This window comes from Bos indicus, chromosome 26, assembly GCF_029378745.1.
Source record: "Bos indicus isolate NIAB-ARS_2022 breed Sahiwal x Tharparkar chromosome 26, NIAB-ARS_B.indTharparkar_mat_pri_1.0, whole genome shotgun sequence".
In the NCBI taxonomy this organism is placed as follows: domain Eukaryota; kingdom Metazoa; phylum Chordata; class Mammalia; order Artiodactyla; family Bovidae; genus Bos; species Bos indicus.
In genome coordinates this window covers 19,607,828-19,631,447 of record NC_091785.1, presented here as the reverse complement: position 1 = coordinate 19,631,447, position 23,620 = coordinate 19,607,828, and the positions used below count along the sequence as shown (strand labels likewise).

Genomic DNA, 23,620 nt, shown 5'->3' with positions numbered 1-23,620 from the left:
GTACCACCAAACCAGCTTTACAACAAATGTTAAAGGGACTTATATAGTCAAAATATGAAAGAGAAGAAAAAAGATCTATAAAATCAACCTCAAACAATTAAGAAAATGGCAATAGGAACATATATATCAATAATTAACTTTAAATGTAAATGGATCAAATGCTCCAACCAAAAGACACAGACTGGCTGAATGGATATAGAATCAAGACCCGTATATATCTGTCTACAAGAAACCCACTTCAGACCTAAAGACACATATAGACTAAAAGTGAGAGGATGGAAAAATATATTCCATGCAAATGTGAAGCAAAAGAAAGCTGGAGTAGCAATCCTCATATCAGGCAAAATAAACCTTAAAATAAAGAAGATTACAAGAGATAAGGAAGGACACTACATAATGATCAAGGGGTCAATCCAAGAGGAAGACATAGCAATTATAAATATCTATGCACCCAACATAAGAGCACCTCAATACATAAGACAAGCACTAATAGACACAAATGGAGAAACTGACAGTAACACAGTAACAGTAATAGACTTTAACACCCCACTCACACCAATAGGCAGATCATCAAAACAGAAAATTATAAGGAATCAGTTCAGTTAAGTTCAGTTGCTCAGTCATGTCTGACTCTCTGCGACCCCATGAATCGCAGCACGCCAGGCCTCCCTGTCCATCACCAACTCCCGGAGTTCACCCAGACTCACATCCATCGAGTCAGTGATGCCATCCAGCCATCTCATCCTCTGCCGTCCTCTTCTCCTCCTGCCCCCAATCCCTCCCAGCATCAGAGTCTTTTCCAATGAGTCAACTCTTCGCATGAGGTGGCCAAAGGACTGGAGTTTCAGCTTAAGCATCATTCCTTCCAAAGAAATCCCAGGGCTGATCTCCTTCAGAATGGACTGGTTGGATCTCCTTGCAATCCAAGGGACTCTCAAGAGTCTTCTCCAACACCACAGTTCAAAGGCATCAATTCTTCGGCTCTCAGCCTTCTTCACAGTCCAACTCTCACATCCATACATGACCACAGGAAAAACCATAGCCTTGACTAGACGAACCTTTGTTGGCAAAGTAATGTCTCTGCTTTTGAATATGCTATCTAGGTTGGTCATAACTTTCCTTCCAAGGAGTAAGCGTCTTTTAATTTCATGGCTGCAGTCAAGGAATCACAAGTCTTAAATGATACATTAGATGAGATGGATCTCATTGATATCTTCAGGATATTCCACCCAAATGCAGAAGGATACACCTTCTTCTCAAGTGTATATGGAACATTCTCCAGGATAGACCACATCTTGGGTCACAAATCAATCTTCAATAAATTTAAGAAAACTGAACTCATAACAACCATCTTCTCCAACCACAATGCTATGAGACTAGATATCAATTACAAGAAAAAAACTGTAAGAAACATAAACACATAGAGATTAAATAACCAACAGATTACTGAAGAAATCAAAAGGGAAATCAAAAAAATTCTAGAAACGAATGATAAAGAAAACACAACAACTTAAAACTTATGGGATGTAGCAAAAGCAGTTCTAAGAGGGAAGTAAGTATATAGCAATAAAATACTACCTCAAGAAACAAGAAAAACCTCAAATAGACAGCCTAACTTTACACCTAAAACAGCTGGAAAAAGAAGAACAAAGAAAATCTAAAATTAGTAGAAGGAAAGAAATCATAAAGATCTGAGCACAAGTAAATGAAAAAGAAATGAAAGAAGCAATAGTAAAGATTAATAAAACTAAAATCTGGTTCTTTGAGAAGATAAACAAAACTGACAAATTTTAGCCAGACTCATCAAGGAAAAAAGAGAGAAGAATCAAATCAACAAAATTAGAAATGAAAAAGGAGAGGTTACAACAGAATGCAGAAATACCAAGGATTTTAAGAGACTATTATGAACAACAATGGACGGAGGAGCCTGGTAGGCTGCAGTCCATGGGGTCGCTAAGAGTCCGACACGACTGAGTGACTTCACTTTCACTTTCATGCATTGGAGAAGGAAATGGCAACCCACTCCAGTGTTCTTGCCTTGAGAACCCCAGGGACAGGGTAGCCTGTTGGGCTGCCGTCTATGGGGTCGCACAGAGTCAGACACGACTGAAGCGACTTAGCAGCAGCAGCAGCAGCAGCAGCAGAAGAAATGGACAGATTATTAGAAAAGTTCAATCTTCTAAAACTGAACCAGGAAGAAGTAGAAATTATGAACAACCCAATTACAAGCACTGAAATTGAAGCTGTGATCAAAAATTTCCAAAAAAAACAAAAGCCCAGGACCAGATCACTTCACAGGAGAATTCTGTCAAACATTTAGAGAAAAGCTAATGCCTATCTTTAAAGAAATTGCAAAGGAAGGAAAATACTTCCAAACTCCTTCTATGAAACCACCATCACCTTGATACCAAACCAGACAAAGAAAACACAAAAAAGAAAACTACAGGCCAATATAACTGATGAACATAGATGCGAAATTCCTCAACAAAATTTTAGCTAACAGAATTCAGCAACACATCAAAAATCTCATACACCATGATCAAGTTGGGCTTATTCCAGAGATGCAAGGATTCTTCAGTATACGCAAATCAATGTGATACACCATATTAACAAGAATTCTTCAATATATGCAAATAAATCAATGGGATACACCATATTAACAAATTGAAAGATAAAAACCATATGATAATCTCAATAGATGCAGAAAAAGCCTTTGACAAAATATAGCACCCACTTATGATTAAAACGCTTCAACAAATGGGCATAGAAGGAACCTACCTTGACATAGTAAAGGCCATATATGATAAGCCCACAGCAAACATTATTCTCAAGGGTGAAAAACTGAAAGCATTACCCCTAAGATCAGACACAAGACAAGGGTGTCCGCTTTCACCACTAGTATTCAACATAGTTCTGGAAGTCCTAGCTACAGCAATCAGAGAAGAAAAAGAAATAAAAGGAATCCAGATCAGAAAAGAAGTAAAGCTCTCACTGTTAGCAGATGACATGATACCATACATGCTGCTGCTGCTGCTAAGTCACTTCAGTCGTGTACCACTCTGTGTGACCCCATAGACAGCAGCCCACCAGGCTCCCTCGTCCCTGGGATTCTCTAGTCAAGAACACTGGAGTGGGTTGCCATTTCTTTCTCCAATGCATGAAAGTGAAAAGTGAAAGTAAAGTCACTCAGTCATGTCCAACTCTTAGCGACCCCATGGACTGCAGCCCACCAGGTTCCTCCATCCATGGGATTTTCCAGGCAAGAGTACTGGAGTGGGGTGTCATTGCCTTTTCCAGATACTGTACATAGAAAACCCTAAAGATAGTACCAGAAAATTAGTAGAGCTAATCAGTGAATTTAGCAAAGTTGCAGGGTACAAATCACTTGCATTTCTATATACTAACAATGAAAAATCAGGAAGAGAAATTAAGAAATCAATCCCATTCACCATTGCAACAAAAGGAATTAAAAATCTAGGAATAAACTTACATAAGGAGACAAAAGAACTGTACACAGAAAAAGAGATCAGATCAGATCAGTCACTCAGTTGTGTCCGACTCTTTGTGACCCCATGAATCGCAGCACGCCAGGCCTCCCTGTCCATCACCAACTCCCGGAGTTCACTCAGACTCACGTCCATCGAGTCAGTGATGCCATCCAGCCATCTCGTCTTCTGTCGTCCCCTTCTCCTCCTGCCCCCAATCCCTCCCAGCATCAGAGTCTTTTCCAATGAGTCAACTCTTCGCATGAGGTGGCCAAAGTACTGGAGTTTCAGCTTTAGCATCATTCCTTCCAAAGAAATCCCAGGGCTGATCTCCTTCAGAATGGACTGGTTGGATCTCCTTGCAGTCCAAGGGACTCTCAAGAGTCTTATCCAATACCACAGTTCAAAAGCATCAATTCTTCGGCAAAGAAATCAAAGATGACATAAACAGATGGGGAGATATTCCATGTTCCTGGGTAGGAAGAATCAATATTTTGAAAATTACTCTACTACCAAATGCAACCTACAGATTCAATGTGATCCCTATCAAATTACCAATGACATTTTTCACAGAACTAGAACAAAAAGTTTCACAATTCATATGGAAACACAAAAAACCCTGAATAGCCAAAGCGGTCTTGAAGAGAAGAATGGAGCTGGAAGAATCAACCTTCCTGACTTCAGATAATACTACAAAGCCACAGTCATCAGGACCATACAGGACCATACACAAAACCAGAAATATAGACCAATGGAACAAGATAGAAAGCCCAGAGATAAACCCATGCACCTATGGGTACCTTATTTTTGACAAAGGATGCAAAAAATATACAATGGGGCAAAGACAGCCTCTTTAATAAATGGTGCTGGGAAAACTGGACAGCTACATATAAAAGAATAAAATTAGAACACTTCCTAACACCATACACAAAGATAAACTCAAAATGGATTAAAGACCTAAATATAAGACCAGAAATTGTAAAACTTGTAGAGGAAAACTTAGGCAGAATGCTTCATGACATAAATCAAAGCAAGATTTATGACCCACCACCTAGAGTAATGGAATTAAAAACAAAAGTAAACAAGTGGGACCTGATTAAACTTAAAAGCTTTTGCACAGCAAAGGAAACTATAAGCAAGGTGAAGAGACAGCCCTCAGAATGGGAGAAAACCATAGCAAATGAAACAACTGACAAAGGATTCGTTTCGATTCATTTCCAAAATATATAAGCAGCTCATACAACTCGATGCCAGAAAAACAAACAACCCAATCAAAAAGTGGGGAAAATACCTAAACAGACATTTCTCCAAAGAAGAAATACACATGGCTAACAAACACATGAAAAGATGCTCAACATCACTCATTATTAGAGAAACGCAAATCAAAACTACAATGAAATATCGCCTCACACCAGTTATAATGGCCGTCATCAAAAGGTCTACAAACAATAAATGCTGGAGAAGGTGTGAAGAAAAGGGAATGCTCTTGCACTGTTGGTGGGAATGTAAATTGATACAGCCGCTATGGAAGACGGTACGGAGATTCCCTAAAAGAACAGAAATAAAACTAGCATATGACCCAGCAATCCTACTCCTAGACATATACCCTGAGGAAACCAAAATTGAAAAATACACATGTATCCCATTGTTCATTGCAGCACTATTTACAATAGCTAGAACATGGAAGCAGCCGAGATGTCCATCAACAGATGAATGGTTAAGGAAGTGGTGGTACATATACACAATGACATATTACTCAGCCATAAAAAGGAATGCCTTTGAGTCAATTCTAATGAGGTGGATGAACCTAGAACCTATCATACCGAGTGAAGTAAGTCAGAAAGAGAAGGATAAATATCATATTGTAATGCATATATATGGAATCTGGAAAAATGATACTGAAGAATTTATTTACAGGGCAGCAATGGAGAAATAGACATGGAGAATAGACTTATGGACATGGGAAGAGGGGAAGGGAGGATGAGATGTATGGAAATAGTAACATTGAAACTTACATTACCATATGTAAAATAGATAACCAACAGGAATTTGCTGTATGGCTAATTCAGGGGCTCTGTATCAACCTAGAGGGGTGGGGTCGGGAGGAAGACAGGAAGGAGGTTCAAAAGGGAGGGGATATATGTATACTTATGGCTGATTCATGTTGAGGTTTGACAGAAAACAACAAAATTCTGTAAAGCAATTATCCTTCAATAAAAAAAAAAGAAGAATGATGGAGTATACACACTTTTCCTTATTCCTCTGATTAAGTACAGAGGGAAAAAACTTAGGTATTATTTATAAAACAAACATGAAAAAATTCTGAAAAGTGAAGAGAGTAAAATAGGCTGGGAACCAGGGAACAGCATAGTGGTGAGTTTATTGGCTTAGGGTTTTTTGGGTTTTTTTTCCCTCTTATAGCCCAGACTTGGTTCTAGAAAAGCTGGCAACCCAGAAGCACCTACAGATCAAACAAAAAATGTGCCAACAAAAGCCTGCTCTCTCTAGCCAAAGGACCAAGAAAGGAACAAGCTAGCAAAACAGAAAACTTTTAGACAGTAACCACTCTACTCTAGTCACACAACCATAGCGGGAGAAAAGTGCAGTACCATCCCCACCCCTACTCCTGCCTGCAAAAGCCAAGCAGGAAGCCAGGACTCTTACCCCGGAGGGGCTGTAATACAGTATCTCTGTGCCTCCATCAGTGAACACCTAGTGAAGAATGCCAGGGCTTTTCATTACTGCTAGGTTGTAATAAAGATCCTCCTCACCATCCCCACTCATCGTTACTGGAGACCAAATGGAGAGCTGGGATTCCCCTACTCGGCTGTTAGAAATGAGGTGCCTCTTCCCCCTCCCTGGGGTGCAATCAGAGGATGCCTAGTAGAGAGTTAGGACTTTCACCACCACACAGCAGTAATGTGACTACTCCCCACTCTTGTGAGTGGGTGCCATGTGGGAAGAAGTAACAAGGCCCTCCTACCCTTGAAGTCAGGCTAGTATATCAATGGAAGCCTAATGGGGAGCTGGAACTCTTACACCCACACTCCAATAAGGAAGTTCCCTAATCCCTGAGTGTTAATGGAGGACAAGTGGGGAGCCTAGACTTCTACCCATACCAGGCAGTAACAAGGCAGTATTCCTTCCTTATCCTTTCTGAGTGGTGTCCTAGGAGGCCAACCAAAATAAAAGATTTAAGACCCAGAGTCCTATGATGCAATACCCAAAATGACTAGATATCATGTGAAAATCACTTGTTATACCAAGAACCAGAGGAATATCAACTTGAATGAGAAAAAGCAATCAATAGATGCCAACATCGAGATAACAAGAGATGTTCAAAATACAAGGCTGTTAAAGCAGCTGTCATAAAAATATTTCAATAAATAATTACAAGTATTCTTGAAACAAATATAAAAAAATAGAAAGATAGAAAATAAGTAGGAAGTCTCAACAAATAAATAAATGAAGAAGAACCAAATTGAAATTTTAGAAGTGAAAGTACAAAAAATGAAATAAAAAACTCAGTGGATAGGCTCAACAGAATGATGGGAAAAGATGAAAAACAATCAGTGAATTTGAAGATACAATAACAGAAATTCCCCAATCTTAACAACAGAAAAAAAAACACAGACTGGGTTAAAAAATAAAAATGAACAAGAGTCTCAGAGATCTGTCGGACCAAAAGATTTAACATTTATGTTGTTGAAGCCCCAGAATGAAAGCTGGTGAGACTAAAAAAATACCTAAAGAAATAACGGCTAAAACTTGCTATAACTGGGCAAAAGATGTAAACCTTTAAATTTAACAAGCTGTGTAAACCCCAGATACAGTCAAAGAAATCCATACCAAGATACACCACACTCAAACTGCTGAAAGCTAAAGACTGAAAAATCTTGAAGCCAGTGAGAAAAGTGGCACCTTGCATGGGCTACTCAGTTGCTTCAGTCATGTCCAACTCTTTGTGACCCTATGGACTGTAGCCCCCAGGCTCATCTGTCTCAGGGATTCTCCAGGTAGTACTGAAATGAGCTGCCATGCCCTCCTCCAGGGGAGCTTCCCAACCCAGGGAGCAAACCTGTGTCTCTGTGTCTCCTGCACTGGCAGGTGGGTGGTTTACCACTAGCATCACCTGGGAAGCCTGCACTTTACTTATAGGTAAAAAAAAGAAAGAAAGAAAAAAAAAATTTAAATGGCGGCAGATTTTTTTTAATCAGATATAATGAGGTCAGAAGAAAGTGGCAGTTTTTAAGGGCTGAAGGAAAGAATTGTCTACCTAGTCTGTATCCAGCAAAAATACCTTTGGAGAATGAAAGGGGAATCAAGACTTTTTCAAATGATGGGAGTCTAAGAGTGTATTGACAAAGATCTACCTAAAAGAATGGTTAGGGTAAGTTTTCTTTAAAAGAAAGGAATGATAAAAGATGGAAACTTGGAGCATCAAGTAGGAAGAAAACTAAAAAGGCAAAGAGTGAATAAATGCAATAGATTTTCTTTCTCCTCTTTTGAGTTTTCTAAACTATGTTTGATGGTTGAGACAAAAATAACAGTCTATTGTGATTGTCAGTGTTGTAAAAATATAGGAATAATGCCCTTACCTTCCACAGAGGCAGTTGATATATACTATCTAAAAAAGTTGGACATAGTAAAAGCAAAAGCATGAATCCATTAAAAAAATTTATAAAAAACATTTTAAGGAACTAGTGTCTGATATATAACATAATATATAATGTCACTCTAAAATTATTGATATTAGTATTTTTATTATTCCTACATGTATTTATACATGTATTTGTATGTATATACAGGTGCATGTATACAGACATACAGAACTGACTGGCATGATTTTCTCTGAATGTTGATAAAGTTGGTGCACTGAGATTTGGTTTAATCACCAAATTGTTTATACTTTTCGTTGTCATGTTTAAGTTTTAAAACGTGTGTATTTTTTAACAGAATTATTTTTATTATATTTAAAAATCATGAATCAAAAGAATAAAAATAATTTAAAGGAAAATTATAAAATATTAATGATAATCAAATTTAATTATACAAAAATGCAAATACTGAAATTTAAAATAGTTTCTTTGGGGGCTCAATTCACATTCCATACAGCACAAAAACCAACCTTATATTTATCCAAATCTTGAAGTCTAATTAATAGATGGATACCTCTCTCCCCCTCAGTCTGTCCCTCTTAACACAAATAAACACATATACACACACATGCATGTTTGTTCATGATAAATGTTATCGTGTTCATCATAAATAGTTTCTTTCAAGGCCTTACATGGGGAGAGCCAGCCTTTCTTTTAAAATGAAGACATGGCTATTGTTGTGAAAAGAATTATACTGGTGTAAGGTTTTTCTCTAGGTGCAATATTCTACACAGTATCTATACTTCAAGGTGTAGCTCTATGACATTGAGTTTGCTGGGAATAAATGTTAAATGTTGTTTTCTAGTTGCTAAGTGATATCCCGGAGGAGGCAATGGCACCCCACTCCAGTACTCTTGCCTGGAAAATCCCATGGATGGAGGAGCCTGGAAGGCTGCAGTCCATGGGGTTGCTAAGAGTTGGGCACGACAGAGAGACTTCACTTTCACTTTTCACTTTCATGCATTGGAGAAAGAAATGGCAACCCACTCCAGTGTTCTTGCCTGGAGAATCCCAGGGACGGGGGAGCCTTGTGGGCTGCCGTCTTTGGGGTCGCACAGAGTCGGACACGACTGAAGCGACTTAGCAGCAGCAGCAAGTGATGTCCGACTCTTTTGCGACCTCATGGATTGTAGTCCAACCGGCAAGAATACTGTGGAGGGTTGCCATTTCCTTCTTCAGGAGGTCTTCCTGACCTAGGGATCAAGCCCACGTCTCCTGCATTGGCGGGCAGATTCTTTACCACTGAGCCACCAGGGAGGGAACTAAAATATACAGAGTATTGGTGAATGCAGCTAGAGCAGCAGTTTGTGTGTGTGTGTGTGTGTGTGTGTGTGTGTGCACGCATGTACAATTATGAGTGCTGGGTGTCTAGAAATAAGCAACATCATCATACAGAGGAGAGCTGAACCTCTGCTTTTCCTGCTTGTGTGATACATGCAAGTTAGGATGTGCGATTTCATTGACAATATTGATGCTGAAATAAATCTACCTCAAACTATGGCTGGCCTTCAAAGGAAAACTCAGGTTTTCACCAGCAGCCTAGTGGAGGACTCTGGATGTAAGTCAAAAGGCTGCCACCCACTGATAGGTAGCTTCCATTAACTGACCTCCCTTCCAATATTCTAGATTCCATGTCCTCTCTGGTCATTAGTAGTCACCTTAGTCATTGTTTCACCCTGAACTCAGTTTGCCTAGATATAGAAGAATAAGAATCATCTCTCCCCTCCTCAACTGTCCTTGCATGATATTAGAATTCAGCCCATTGTTGACAGTTACCTAGACAATTCAAACTAGAGTTCTCTGGGTTAATCTTTTTATTTTCATAACAGGGACCATTTTCTCTCAAAGGACAACCTTTTTATTATACACTATTGATCAAACATTGGTGTAATGGAGCTTCGTAGTAATGAATACGTATGTACTAGGAAATATAACAACATTGTTTTCTTATAAATAAACCCCAAAATATCAGTGGCTTAACAATTAGACATTTGTTTCTCAATAATGTCACATTCAATGCTGAGGTACCTGGTGGATGGCCTTTTATGTGATTTTTCAGGATCCTGATTTTGTCCATCATGTGACTTCTCCTTGGAGACTCTTCCATTCATCTGGCAATGGAGGAAAGAATATATAAGGAAGGACATGGCTTTTTAATTTCTGCTCAGAAGTGATACACATCTCCAGCTACTCTAGCCTAAGGTGACACATCACTTCTGCTCACAATGCTTTGACCTGTTAGTCTGATGGGCACCCCTTTTGTGATCTAGGCAGAGGTATAATAGGTTCTGGCTAGGCTGCTGCTTCTTGTACACAGCTCTGCACTGTGGAAGGGGAGCACAAAATTTGGGTGGTCAATAAAATATCTCCACCCTCTCCAGAGGAGCAAGCCCAGGTAAATGTGGGGCTCACCTCAGGTGCCATGCCTTTCTCAAGGATCACAGCTTGAGTTGGCTGCTGTCTGACCAAAGAGTTGTTATGTATTTTGTGTTCAATTTTGAGTTGTCTGTGACTGGAGGGTAATTCTAATCTAATCCATGCTGGCTGGGACAGGAAATACTACTTAACTTGGTTTTAATCCAGCATTTCTTAAACTTATTTTTGACCATAGAGCCCCTTTTCTTCATATAACAATTACTGATAAAAAAAAAAATACTTTGAAAAACACTTGCAAGAAAAAGAGTAAAGTTATACCATCTCCATTCCTTTACTTATCTCCCCAGGTTTTTGCTTTTGTTATTGTTTTGCTTGTGCTTTTATTTGTTGTAATTGTTTCATTTTCTTTAGCTCAGTATTGTTTAGGTATTCAGGATAGTTGAAATAGGTAAGACTAAAGGAAGTTGAAAAGCAGCAACTTGATTACAGATAAATGAAGTAAGCACAGTAGTCTTCATAACCCTCACACTTGCAGAGCAAAGTAGAGGGGAACGTTTTTGGTATCTGTTGCCTAGTACCTACTTGGTCTCTGGTTTCCTAGTTACCGTGTTTCTTGTCTTTTTTTGTTGCACTGGACCTTTATTGTTCTGCTGGGGCTTTCTCTAGTTATGGGCAAGTGGGGGCCACTTTTGATTGTGGTGCATGGGCTTCTCATTTAGGTGGCTTCTCTTGTTGCAGAGCACGTGCTCTGGGGCACAAAGGCTTCAATAATTGTGGCACACAAGATTAGTTGTTCCAAGGCATGTGGAATCTTCCTGGACCAGTGATCAAACTCATGTCCCCTTCATTGGCGGGCAGATTCTTATCCACTGTACCACCAGAGAAGTCCCTACTACATCTCTTTGAGCCACAGGTAATAATCTGCAAAACAGTAAGTGTTCAGAAGGTTAAATGAGACACCATATGTAAAACAGCTAGCAAAAAAAAAAAAAGGGAATTTAATACATATATGGCTCCTCCCTTCCTCATTCTCCTCTCTCTGTTTTCCTAGTTAGTAATGCACTAATTATAGTCGAGTTAGTTGTGCTATTCAGCTACAATGGCAATTATATGAAAAGAGGTCAGGGAAAGATTGTGGTAACTGTATAAGCTCCCAGTTTACAAACACTGAATGAAAATAAATACTGCACATAGATGGTTAGATTCTAGTAACTTAGATCGTGCCAATCCTATTATTGATGACCCCACAGTTAAACTGACCAGGAAGCTAATGACTTAAGCTTCAAGCCCTTCCCTTGCATTGATTCCTAGGAATGCTGGGAGTTGCTCAGAACTGTAGAATGTTCTAGGTGGTGAGGGGGAAGCTGCTGCTGCTAAGTCACATCAGTCGAGTCTATGTGCGACCCCATAGACGGCAGCCCACCAGGCTCCCCCATCCCTGGGATTCTCCAGGCAAGAACACTGGAGTGGGTTGCCATTTCCTTCTCCAGTGCATGAAAGTGAAAAGTGAAAGTGAAGTCTCTCAGTCGTGTTCGACTCTTAGCGACCCCATGGACTGCAGCCTACCAGGCTCCTCTGTCCATGGATTTTCCAGGCAAGAGTACTGGAGTGGGGTGCCACTGCCTTCTCCAGAGGGGGAAGCATTGCTGTGTAAACATTTCTGGTAAATTGCGTAAAGATCGCTCAGAAAAAGAGGGATTTGAAAGAAGTTTCTGGGAGTTTGTTGTGATTTATTTTGTCATTCTAAATAAATATTTACTTTTGTACCTAATTTTGTGTTTTGTACTTCTGATTTCCTTTTCTTAAAGAGGGTCCCACAAATTGTTTACATTTCAGACTCAAAACACACAGATACACCCGGGCTCACACTTTTGGTGCCATCACGTGCTACTACTCTGAAAATTCCCAGAGTTGCCCCCCTCAGAGCCTTCTGCAGATGGCTTTCCTATCCCTCTCCTTCCCTGCTCCCCTGGAGCTCTTCTTAGCACTGCTAGGATCAAGGACCAGCTGTTTGAGTCCCTGCCAAGACAATGTCTCTCCACATGCATTGTGTCCACTGGGGAGAATGATTAGGGCTCGAAGCTCAGGACCCAAAGTGTGCAAGGAATTAGGAGAGAGAAAGATTCAAGAAAATTAGGCCCTTGTGACTGTACTCAAGACTCAGGCCCACTCTTTTGGTGAATTGTGGGTTAGATTATACAGACACCCATGCTTTCATTAAATATATCTTTTGAGTACTCATTACGTGCCTGATGGATTGCCTACCACCTTGACTGTTACTTGTATAATTTTTCAATGATAACATTTTACCAAACTCTGAAATTCCTGTACCACAACCCTTCAGTCATTTGGGTGACTCCTTTATAGATAATATAAGAACTGGTTGAAGAAAGCCAAAAGACATCTACATTTCATAGGACCTTTTTTTTTCCCTAACAGCATTTATTTCATCCAAGCTCCACTTCTCAAAGTAGTTCTGAACACAAGATAATAATGTTGACCCATAGCAAAGACGATCAAGAATAGTGCAGCCTCAGAAAGCAAACCAAAGGTAAATATGAAAATGTGCTCAGTGGGAACCCAGAGGGAGGCCCTTGGAGGAGGGGAAGATAACAATTTATAAAGCTTTGGAGAGACTAGCATCAGCCTCTCCAGTGTTTGACTTCAAGGTGTCAGAATAGCCTTTATAGGTCAATAGGGTTGTTCTAGTGATTATCCAAACTTCTCTCCAATCCAGTGGGGAAGGCCCCAGTTTTATGGCATTACCTGCCTAGGCAGGAGGCAGGGTGTTAGAACTCTGAGTAGACAGCCCCTCCTCCCTGAAAGCAGCAGGCAGCAAAATAGGTCCGGAAATTCCTGAGCTTTGGAAAGCCAGCACTAATGCAATTACCTGAAATAAAAGAAGAGGTCAGATAATAAGGGGCAAAGGTTTTTCCTTTTAAAGTAAAGAGCCAGGTAAACAAAACCAGCTGCCCCTGGAGCCAACAAGCTCTCCTCATTAAATGTTTTAAGAGGCTAATGGGCATAAGTGGCTAATTGGAGTGCAATCCTGAAGACTAAATCTAGGGGCCTAGAGAAGGGGGAAGGGGACTCAGGGTTAAGCAAAGAAGAAAGGAGATGAGACCTGCTCCTGGCAGAGGATCCTATCTGGCCAGAATGGAATGGAAACAAGAATAAGATGATTTCATCTGGAGTCTCTAATATTTGTTTGGATCTCTGTGATACCGGCTTCTTGAGAATCAGCTGGGACAATTTTATGTTTATATGCTAGTGGAATAGGATCTGGAGTCAGTTTTTAAAATAACTAATTATGGGAAATTTTATGTACATTTATGATGAAAAGTCTGAAAGGGTACAAGTCAAAATGTTAACAATGAGTTTCTCTAGGTGTTGGACTTACCAGTGATTTTTCATTTTCATATTTTAATTTTATGTGCATTTCCTATTTTGTCTATAATGAGCACTTGTTTCCTTTATAATAAACAGATAAAGGGCAGACTTTTAAATAGGATGAAAAGCATTAAAAAATAAAATTTAGAACAAAAGAGAGCAAGAGAGTCGGTGAATGCACTGGTAAGTAGCTCCGTTTACTTTGTATACTCTGTCATCTTTGCTGCCTTCCCAGGTATGTGCTTGGCATGAGCTACCGATCTGGAGGCCGGCAGAGGAAGGGATGATGGTCACTGGTACTGAGTCGGACAGGCTCTTTGTCCACACACATGTCCACACCATTGTCCACACACAATGGTTTCTAGCCCATTGTGTTTGTAGTAGTAGTTCACACAAAGGGTATTTCTGCACAGCCTCTCCTTGCTTCAGCTTTTAGTGGAATATCTCAGCCATTTGTGGTGTGATCCTAAGAGATGCTGAGATTTCAAGAGAGCTTAGAGGAGGACTATGATTTAGAGGAGGACCTAAAATTATCCATCTAAGCATTTCTAGAACCAACCTTTCTGCCAGGTTTATGTGGAAGATGCCAAAGCACATCTTACTGGCAAATTCCCTTCCTCTGTCTTTCCCTTCCTTTCCTCTCTGATTCTTTTGGTCCTCTGGTGCCTTTGTAGCCGTCACTAAGCTAGTTTCCTCTTGAGAAGAAACCTTGGCAGCTCAGAATCGTCTTTACCCTCCCAGTTAGGAGGACAGAGGAAAGCACATCACTGGACAGTCAGCTGGAATCCAGTCCCACTTCCACTTACCCAGTCTTGGTTAGAAATCACCATCTTTTCATTTTTAACAATTTATTCTTTCCAAGTGGTTATCATAGGCTCTTATGTCCAAATCTAACTGATATATTGAGCCCTTTACCATAGGCAGCCACTATCAGAGAGCCAAATCTCTGGAATAGGCAACATTTTTCAAATAACTACAAACTGCTGACACTGAATGTTTTCTAAGAAGCTTCACATATATAAAGTCCCAGGGTACCCAAGAAAAAGGTTCAGGTATTTATCAACTCATACCTATGGTTCAATTGTCTCCTCTCTTAAAAGGGAATACTAAATTCTGTAGGACCAAAGTTCTTATTGGCAAATAGATGGGGAAACAGTGGAAACAGTGGCTGACTTTATTTTGGGGGGCTCCAAAATCACTGCAGATGGTGATTGCAGCCATGAAATTAAAAGACACTTACTCCTTGGAAGGAAAGTTATGACCAACCTAGACAGCATATTAAAAAGCAGAGACATTACTTTGTCAACAAAGGTCCATCTAGTCAAGGCTACGGTTTTTCCAGTAGTCACGTATGGACGTGAGAGTTGGACTATAAAGAAAGCTGAGCACCAAAGAATTGATGCTTTTGAACTGTGGTGTTGGAGAAGACTCTTGAGAGACCCTTGGACTGCAATGAGATCCAACCAGTCCATCCTAAAGGAAATCAGTCCTGGGTGTTCACTGGAAGGACTGATGTTGAAGCTGAAACTCCAATTCTTTGGCCACCTGATCCAAAGAGCTGACTCATTTGAAAAGACCCTGATGCTGGGAGGGATTGGAGGCAGGAGGAGAAGGGGATGACAGAGGATGAGATGGCTGGATGGCATCACCGACTCAATGGGCATGAGTTTGAGTAAACTCTTGGAGTTGGTGATGGACAGGGAGGCCTGGCGTGCTGCAGTTCTTGGGGTTGTAAAGAGTTGGACACAGCTCAGCGACTGAATTGAACTGAAAGTTCTTATTTCCCTAGTACAATATAAATGTGGATTTATGTTTGCAAATGAAAGTTGGTGAAACTTCATGGTAATATGGGGTTCCTTTGGCATCCAAATGTGAATCTGACTCAGACTGCAATTATTAAAAAGACACTGTGATGGTTAGGCTGGGGAAGGGACTCTTATTCAGGCCAAAGACAGAGGCAATGTTCAGGGCCACAACTGAGAAGCTTTTAGAGGATCTCCCATTTCTGTTAACTTCTCTGATTCCCTGAGAGAGCTCATCTATGGCCATGACTTCATTCATTATTTACAAACTGAAGAAAAGAAAACAGCAAGGTCAACATTTTCTATCTCAACTTTTCTCTATGCTGACTTCTCACATCTCCAAGGACCTGTTTTCTCTTGATATTCTCTGTGTCTTTGATATCTCAGGCAGAATAATTTCTCTCCTTTGACAAACCTAAAACCTAGTCTGAATGGCCGACATGTCCTTGGCACCAGTGTCCTCTAAGACATTCTCTCTCATAAGCTCATGATCGTCACTGACTCCCTTCCCATCTCTCCTACACTCTACAGCTTTATTTTATTAGTTCTTTCTTCACAGGCTCTCACTTCTACTTTTTCTGTGACCTCCCATACTTAGACTCAGATTCCTTCTTGCCTGCACTGTTGAGATAAGATAACCTCGTCGAACTGGTTTCCTGCCTAGAGTTCTCTAGGCTCTCGTCTAATTCATGGCCCTCAGGATAGCCTGAGACCAACTGAGAATGATTGAATCCAGCTTGTTAGGTTAAGAGTGGGGCCAAGAACAGGCTCTAAAATGCTTAAGCTAAAATTTTTACTGGAATTCCTCCCCCACATGTCACATGAAGGAGGAGCTGGACTATTGCTGGGTCCAAGAAAACAGCTGTTGAGTGAACAGTAAGAGGAAGCCAATGTTAGACCCATGGTAGAAGAACCTTTCCTGGGTTCGAGCTGTGCTACAGTGGATCCGTACTAGTAGGGTATGAGAGTCGATTCCCTGTCCAGATAATCACTCTCAGGGATGTTGTCACTGGCTTACCTACTTTAGACCACATGACCACTAAGATCTTTAGACTCCAGACTTTTGCAGCATAATCACAGCCCTCCCCATTTCATTATCTCTCTCTCTCCATCTCTCTCTTTCTTTCTTCCTGCCCACCTACTGGAAATCCAGACTTTGTTTTTGCTCCTCCATAATACCCTCATTCCAGATCCTACAGTGGATGAACAGTGTCTTTCTCCAGATAGGTGTTTCCCTGCTCACCCCGTCCCATGGCTTTTTAGTTTGGGTTGCTACCACCTTGGATATTTAAGGAACCTGGAGGACAGATTTGGTTATTGAATACCTTCTGTGTGCCGTGTTCTGTTCTCAGCATTTCTCCTGATTTTTATTCACAGGGTACAGTAACCCTGTGAAAATATATGTTTGGGTTCTTTTTAAACCAATTTTAAAGAAGGGGAAGCCTAGTATCATATAGGTAGTATATGGCAAAGCTGAGCTTAAACCAAGGCTTTCAAACTCCAAGTTTTGCATACTTGAGAAAAGTGACCAGAGGAAGGAGGGGAAGACCGAGGCCCCTCAACCCTGGGTCATGGACTATGCGGGATAGGATGCATATTCACAGGGAATCCTACATATTGAAAGAGTACATCTGGCACTTTTATCTCAAGGAGCATTAAACTATATGTGCTGCCAGCAAAACTTATATTTCTGATGTTTAAAAGTTACTGGGAGCAGACAAAGAAAAAAGAGGAAACTATAAAGTATTTGATCAAAACATAAAAGAACACTAATTACAGTACATTTTTAACATACACATAGTCATTATGTAATATAATACAAATATTTATGTCCTTCATTATGTGTTATATTAACATTGCACAAATTATTTTTTTATTTAAACACTGCAGTGTTTTCATATGCCTAGCTTTCAGGTAGTAAGCTGTCTAATCACAACTTAAAAACAATTGGAGGTGCTGACAGTGGAGTACTAATAGAGTTGTGAGGTGATGGATATGGACATTACCAGCTCTGTGTGTTACACATAGTAAATGTTTATTGGATCTGAGTCTAGCATCTAGTACCAGGAATGAGGTGAAAGGTCCTGTCATTGGTTTGTTTTATTCCCTAATATAAGTAACCACCCAAATTTTCAAAAGCATGTACCCTTTGCCACAACAATCTCACTTTTAGAATTCTATACACATGTAATTTAGTCAATCTCCTATTGTTTATGACCCCATCTTTGTGAGCTGAAAATTTAGAGAAATCAGAAAGAACTAAAAGTTGTTGAATGCTTACTGTATGCCAGATACTTTAGATTTATCTGTTTAATCTTCAAATAATCCTGGGAGGCAAATAGGCTACCTCTCTTTTAAGAATAAGAAAACTGAGGCCCATAAAGGCCAGGCATGTTGTCCAAGATCATATAGATTGTAAATATCTGATATGGAATTTGAATTCAGATATCTCTGGCTCCAAAACTTGGACTCTTTCCAATATACCAATGATTTAAACATTAGAGTCTGTGGAAATGTGTGACGTGGTGAGGGAGGCCAAGGGGAAGGCTGAATGGGAGGCACTCAGCTACCACCCACACTGCAACCAGAGCACCTGGTTCAAAGTGTGATTACAAGGAATTTTAACTATTCCATTACATCACGTACTGGAATGGCAATTTAACATTACAAAGGATTTTCACATGGTTCTATAACATGTACTGAGAGGTTGGTGACTAACTAAAAATGACATGGTCTATCATTGTTCATCAACCAAGGAGACCTAAGTAGATTGGAAAATGCACCCAGGAGTCATAAGTTTTGACTTAAATTAAATTGATTTAATTTGAAATTTTGCAAAGATGAGTATTGGGATGTTTAAGATAATGAAGGTCACTTAACCCTGGACTTAGTCTTCAGAGTAAGAATTCTCAGAGTCACACAAAGCCGGATGGACTTGTTTTGGTTGAATGTTAACAGTGTAGCGTCAGCACAACTTGATGTTTCACTTAAGCCATCTAGCAGAACCAGGGACACTGCCACCCTGAGGAGTGCCAACTGTTGCTATTTTAGTATAGGGCACCTGGACTTTAGTCTGTCTTCTTATTTGTTTTTTCATTTATTGTAGAGGTAGAAGGAGGTTGACTACAAGGTTTTTGCCAGGGAAGTGAACTGGAGATGAAATTTTTGTGACACACTCACTGCAGAAGGCAATGGCACACCATTCCAGTACTCTTGCCTGGAAAATCCCATGGACGGAGGAGCCTGGTGGACTGCCATCTATGGGGTCGCTGAGGGTTGGACACGACTGAGCGACTTCACTTTCACTTTCACTTTTCACTTTCATGCATTGGAGAAGGAAATGGCAACCCACTCTAGTACTCTTGCCTGGAGAATCCCATGGACGGAGGAGCCTGGTAGGCTGCAGTCCATGGGGTCGTGAAGAGTAGAACACGGTTGAGCAACTTTACTTTCACTTTTCACTTTCACCCATTGGAGAAGGAAATGGCAACCCATTCCAGTGTTCTTGCCTGGAGAATCCCAGGGACAGGGGAGCCTGGTGGGCTGCCGTCTATGGGTCGCACAGGGTCGGACACGACTGAAGTGACTTAGCAGCACTGCACTAAGTCTGATTTTTTGTGGTTGGTGTTCTCTTATTTAAAGATGTGGAAACCTTTCAAAATGTTTGAATAGTCTTGCAAACCTCTCACATACCTTCATTATTTTAAAGTGGGAGTAAGGATGGTATGGAAGGGATGTTAAATTACTTTCCCTATGGAGGATACAAAGTAAGCTTTTCCCCATTAACCAATTCATGTTATGGATTCCTATCAGTTCCTATAGAGCAATAAATGCAGTTTCAATGGACAAAGGCTGAAAAAAATCACAGTATTAGCCCACAAATGGACGTAAAAATAAAGAGGATAAGATGTTTATTTTTGTTTGAAAAGTATGCAGGATCCAAACTTTTTTGAATGTAAAAGCTCAAGTGAACCCTGGGTTGCTGTTTCTCAGGCAACAGAGACCTCTGGCTAGAGAAATATATTTGTAATCTCCTGCTTGAGATTTTACCTGATTCTTATTTTATTTTTATTCCAGTTGCTACATTGATGGCCGGGTGGTCAAGGTGATGGACTTCCTGAAAACTCGCCTGTTAGACACACTCTCTGACCAGATTAGGAAAATTCAGAAAGTGAGTAAAAATCTCTGGGGAAGAAGAGGAGAGAGTTTGGGAGTAAGGCAAGGAAAGGTCACAGGGTTCCAGCTAGATGGTAGCACTGTGGATAGTACAGTCTAGACTTGCATGGCCACAAGCTACCTCTCACAGTTGATGATTGTTATTTATTGTTTTTAGATTGAGAAGGATTTGAATGTGCCATATCCAGGTTTAAATGCTCCTATATTTAATAACAAATACTTTGTAATAGTTTGCTTCCAAATTGTGAGTTTCTTAAGGGAAGGATAGGTTTACTTTCTTTCTGTAAGAGTTTATTTTGGATTAGTTTAAGGAGAGGATGATTACATTCATTTAATGGAATTGTGGTCTAGGGTATTGGCAATTTTCAGCCACATGTACAGTACTCCTAGGCATCTTAGAATCAGCCAAGTAACATCTTACTTTTGTAGACATAGATTAAGCAATCACATGTAGGTCATATTAGCAAGAAACCTGTGGTCAGTAGTTCTCAAACTTGAGTAAAATGAAAATCACTAGAGGCTGCTTGTAAAATTTCCACTCTCACTTCTGATGTTTTGACTTAGTGTGTCTGGAATGGATCCCAGACATCTCTGCCTTTTAATAGTCATCTGTCAAGTAATTCTACCCAATGCAGATCACATTTTGCAATACACTAGATTAGTTAAGTCTGAATTGTGAGGATCTTATATCTACAATTTCCATCTGCCTCTACAAAATAGTATCTCATCTTTCTTTAGTTTCCTAGTCAGGTACTTTTCCAGGGAAAAGTGAAGGTGAAAGTCACTGAGTCATGTCCGACTCTTTGCAACCTCAAGGACTATACAGTCCATGAAATTCTCCAGGGGAAAATACTGGTGTGGGTAGCCTTTCCCTTCTCCAGGGGATCTTCCCAACCCAAAGATCGAAACCAGGTCTCCTGCATTGCAGGTGGATTCTTTACCAGCTGAGCCACAAGGGAAGCCCTTTCCAGGGAATGGAGACCTTTTAAACATTCAACTTCCTCTTGGGCAAATTAAATACATCTTTGCAAAAAAAAAAAAAAACAGGTAGGCCCCCACTAATATGGGATGAATGGGGGAAGTTCCCTGGTAGTCCAGTGGTTAGGAATCCATGCTTTCAGTACCAAGGTTTTGGGTTCAATCCCCAGCCATGGCATGGCCAAAATATATATATATATATATATATATATATATATGGGATGAATGAATAAATGAATGGGTAAATAAACAAATGGCTCATTATAAAATTAGTTGTGTAAGAAAATACTATTTGGAGCAATCATAGAAAAGCACTTAATGTCTTACTCAGATTATAAATAACCCTTTGAGTCTTTAGAAGCTGTGAGGCCTCAGGACTTCTGAATTTCTACATCCCAGTCTGATCCCTCTGGGGATCAGGTGCGTTGACCAGCACCCTTATCTGTCACTGTCTCCTACTAGGCAACGCCTAGGAGAACTAAATGATTTGAAATGTCTGTCAGTCTCTGCTTGACATTCACTTAGTTTTTAATATTTAACTAATATTTACTGTGCTTTTAACAAGTAGCAGGCATAGTGCCAGCTGCTGCGGATACAAAATCGAATGAGACATGGTCTTTGTCCTTGAGGAACTTACAGTTTCAAGGTTTAATACTTACTTTGAGCAAGCTGAAAAACATATTACCTAATGGAGTAGAATGTCAACCTTTTAAACTCTAGAGTTTTCTAACAACATTATGCTAATCCAGTATTAGTCTCTAAAAAGAGGGGAGGAAATTTCTTTCATTTATTCACTTGTTCCTTCTTTCATTCAATGGATATTTACTGTTTACTGTGTTCCAGCTACTATTCTAAGTTTTTGTATTACAATAGTGTTCAACATAACAAGTCGCTATATTTTTGGTTTTTCCAGCTTTGAGTCTAGCAACCTGATCAAAGGATTATCACTGGAAGTAAAATGATTCAGTGGTGTCATGGCACTGTGAGTGAAGGTTCTAACTGTGTTCATGTAATTCTTTAAGTATAACTAGGTCAAAACCAAGACAAATGAGTTAGGAGTTAGATTCTCCTCTTTCTCCCCACAACTTAGTACTCTCCACCACTGAATATTCCTTCACCATCACAGAATGTCCAGAGACTGAAATAAGAGGCTAAACTCACTTCCTGATTTGTCCAGGCAAGGCTGAAGAAACTTAAGGAAAAGGTCTCAAATTCTGGGCACAATTGAAATTCAGATCTTTAAAAACACGTCTGATGCACACAGAAAAGGAGAGCCAAGTGTGATTGCAGAAAGGAGCAGTGGAGCCTCGAAGAGAAATGGCCTATGTATACAGAAGGCACCTGGCAGGGGGTAGATAGAATTAGCAGTAGGGCCTGGAGCCACCTTTTGGCTCTGGCAAATACAAAATGCTCAGCGGTCCCCTCAGGCTTACATTTCTGTTCTGGTTATGTCTTGCTGTGCAATAAATTATCCCAAAACTTAGTGACTTAAAACAATCATTTATTATGACCATGAATTCTATGCGTCAGGAATTCCCATAGGATGGCTTTTCTTTGCTCCATTAGTTTCAGCTGGAAAACATGAAGGCTAGGCTAATTCAAAGGCCAGTGACTGGAATCATCAGAAAGCTCATTCACTCTGAAAGTTGATGTCAGTTGTCAACTATCATCTTTGTGGGGCTGATAACCAGAATACCTCTCCTTGTAGCCTTGGACTTCCTCTCGAGGTTTTAAAGTCAGATGCCCAAGAGAGCGAGTCAGGTGGAAGCTCTATTAACTTTTCTACCTATCCTTAGAAGTCACAGGGCATTGCTTCAACCATAGTCAACTCATTAAGACAGTCACCAAGACCCTTAGGGATTTAAGAGAAGAGGAAGTAAACCTTCTTGATAAGGGAGTGACGAGGTTCTGGAAGGGCATATAAGACCAGAAACATTTTTTCAGTCACTTTGGGAAAATACTGTCTGTCAAAGTTTCATCCTCCTTGTTTTATTTAGTAGCCCATTCAGTTCTCTCTCTGACTGGTTTTCTTTTTCCAAATCTCTTTTATAAAGCTCTTGCCAGAGATTGTCTTAAATGGGTATCTGCTAGGGTCGCTGCTAGATCACAGATTCATTGAGGTTTGACTCATAGGATAGACCTTCTACTGGCTACAGTAACCTGGACCCAGTTGTTAGGGCCTTGAGAAGGGGAGTCTCTCACCACAGCAAAGGATATACTAGGTAGTGGCCTGATTTGGGGAGATGAAGGCTAGGAGACCAGAGAAGAGTCATCAAGATTTGTCAGTTGAAAAGTTACTTCGGCTGTTCCTGAAATCCCCTGTGGGTGGAATGGGGGTTTGGGAAATTTGATACTAGGGTACAGTCTGGGGCAGAGTGATCAAAGTTCTTTGCTGTGAGCCCCCCCAGTCAGCTTGGAGATGGACCAAGTAAACATTTTATTAGGTATATACATGGAACTCTCATCCAAAAGCTAGAAATGCAATCTCTGTTTCTTTTTTTATTTTTAGAAGTTCAGAGAAATCTTAATGATCTCTCCTTAGGTCCTAGTAGTGGAAAAAGGGTAGATTTCCTACCCAAACAAATTCATGCAAGATTGGTTTATATAAGACAGTGGTGAGGCTGTTTGAAGAAGAGATAGGAGACAGGATTTGAAGTCTAGTGGCTTGAGTTTTATGACCCTCAGCCATTCACTTAACCTTTCTGATTTTCTTTCTTCACCTGTAAAATGAGATTGCTAAGAACAGAGCTCTCTC

General features: G+C 40.2%; 1 protein-coding gene across 1 annotated transcript in view; it reads left to right on the top strand.

The window, feature by feature from the left end:
- Positions 1-23,620, top strand: part of HPSE2 (heparanase 2 (inactive)) — a 724,439-nt gene that overhangs the window by 534,236 nt on the left and 166,583 nt on the right. The window contains exon 7 of the mRNA XM_019953208.2: positions 19,789-19,882. Coding sequence (XP_019808767.1) covers positions 19,789-19,882 — 94 coding nt within the window. The remainder of the gene's footprint in view (positions 1-19,788; positions 19,883-23,620) is intronic.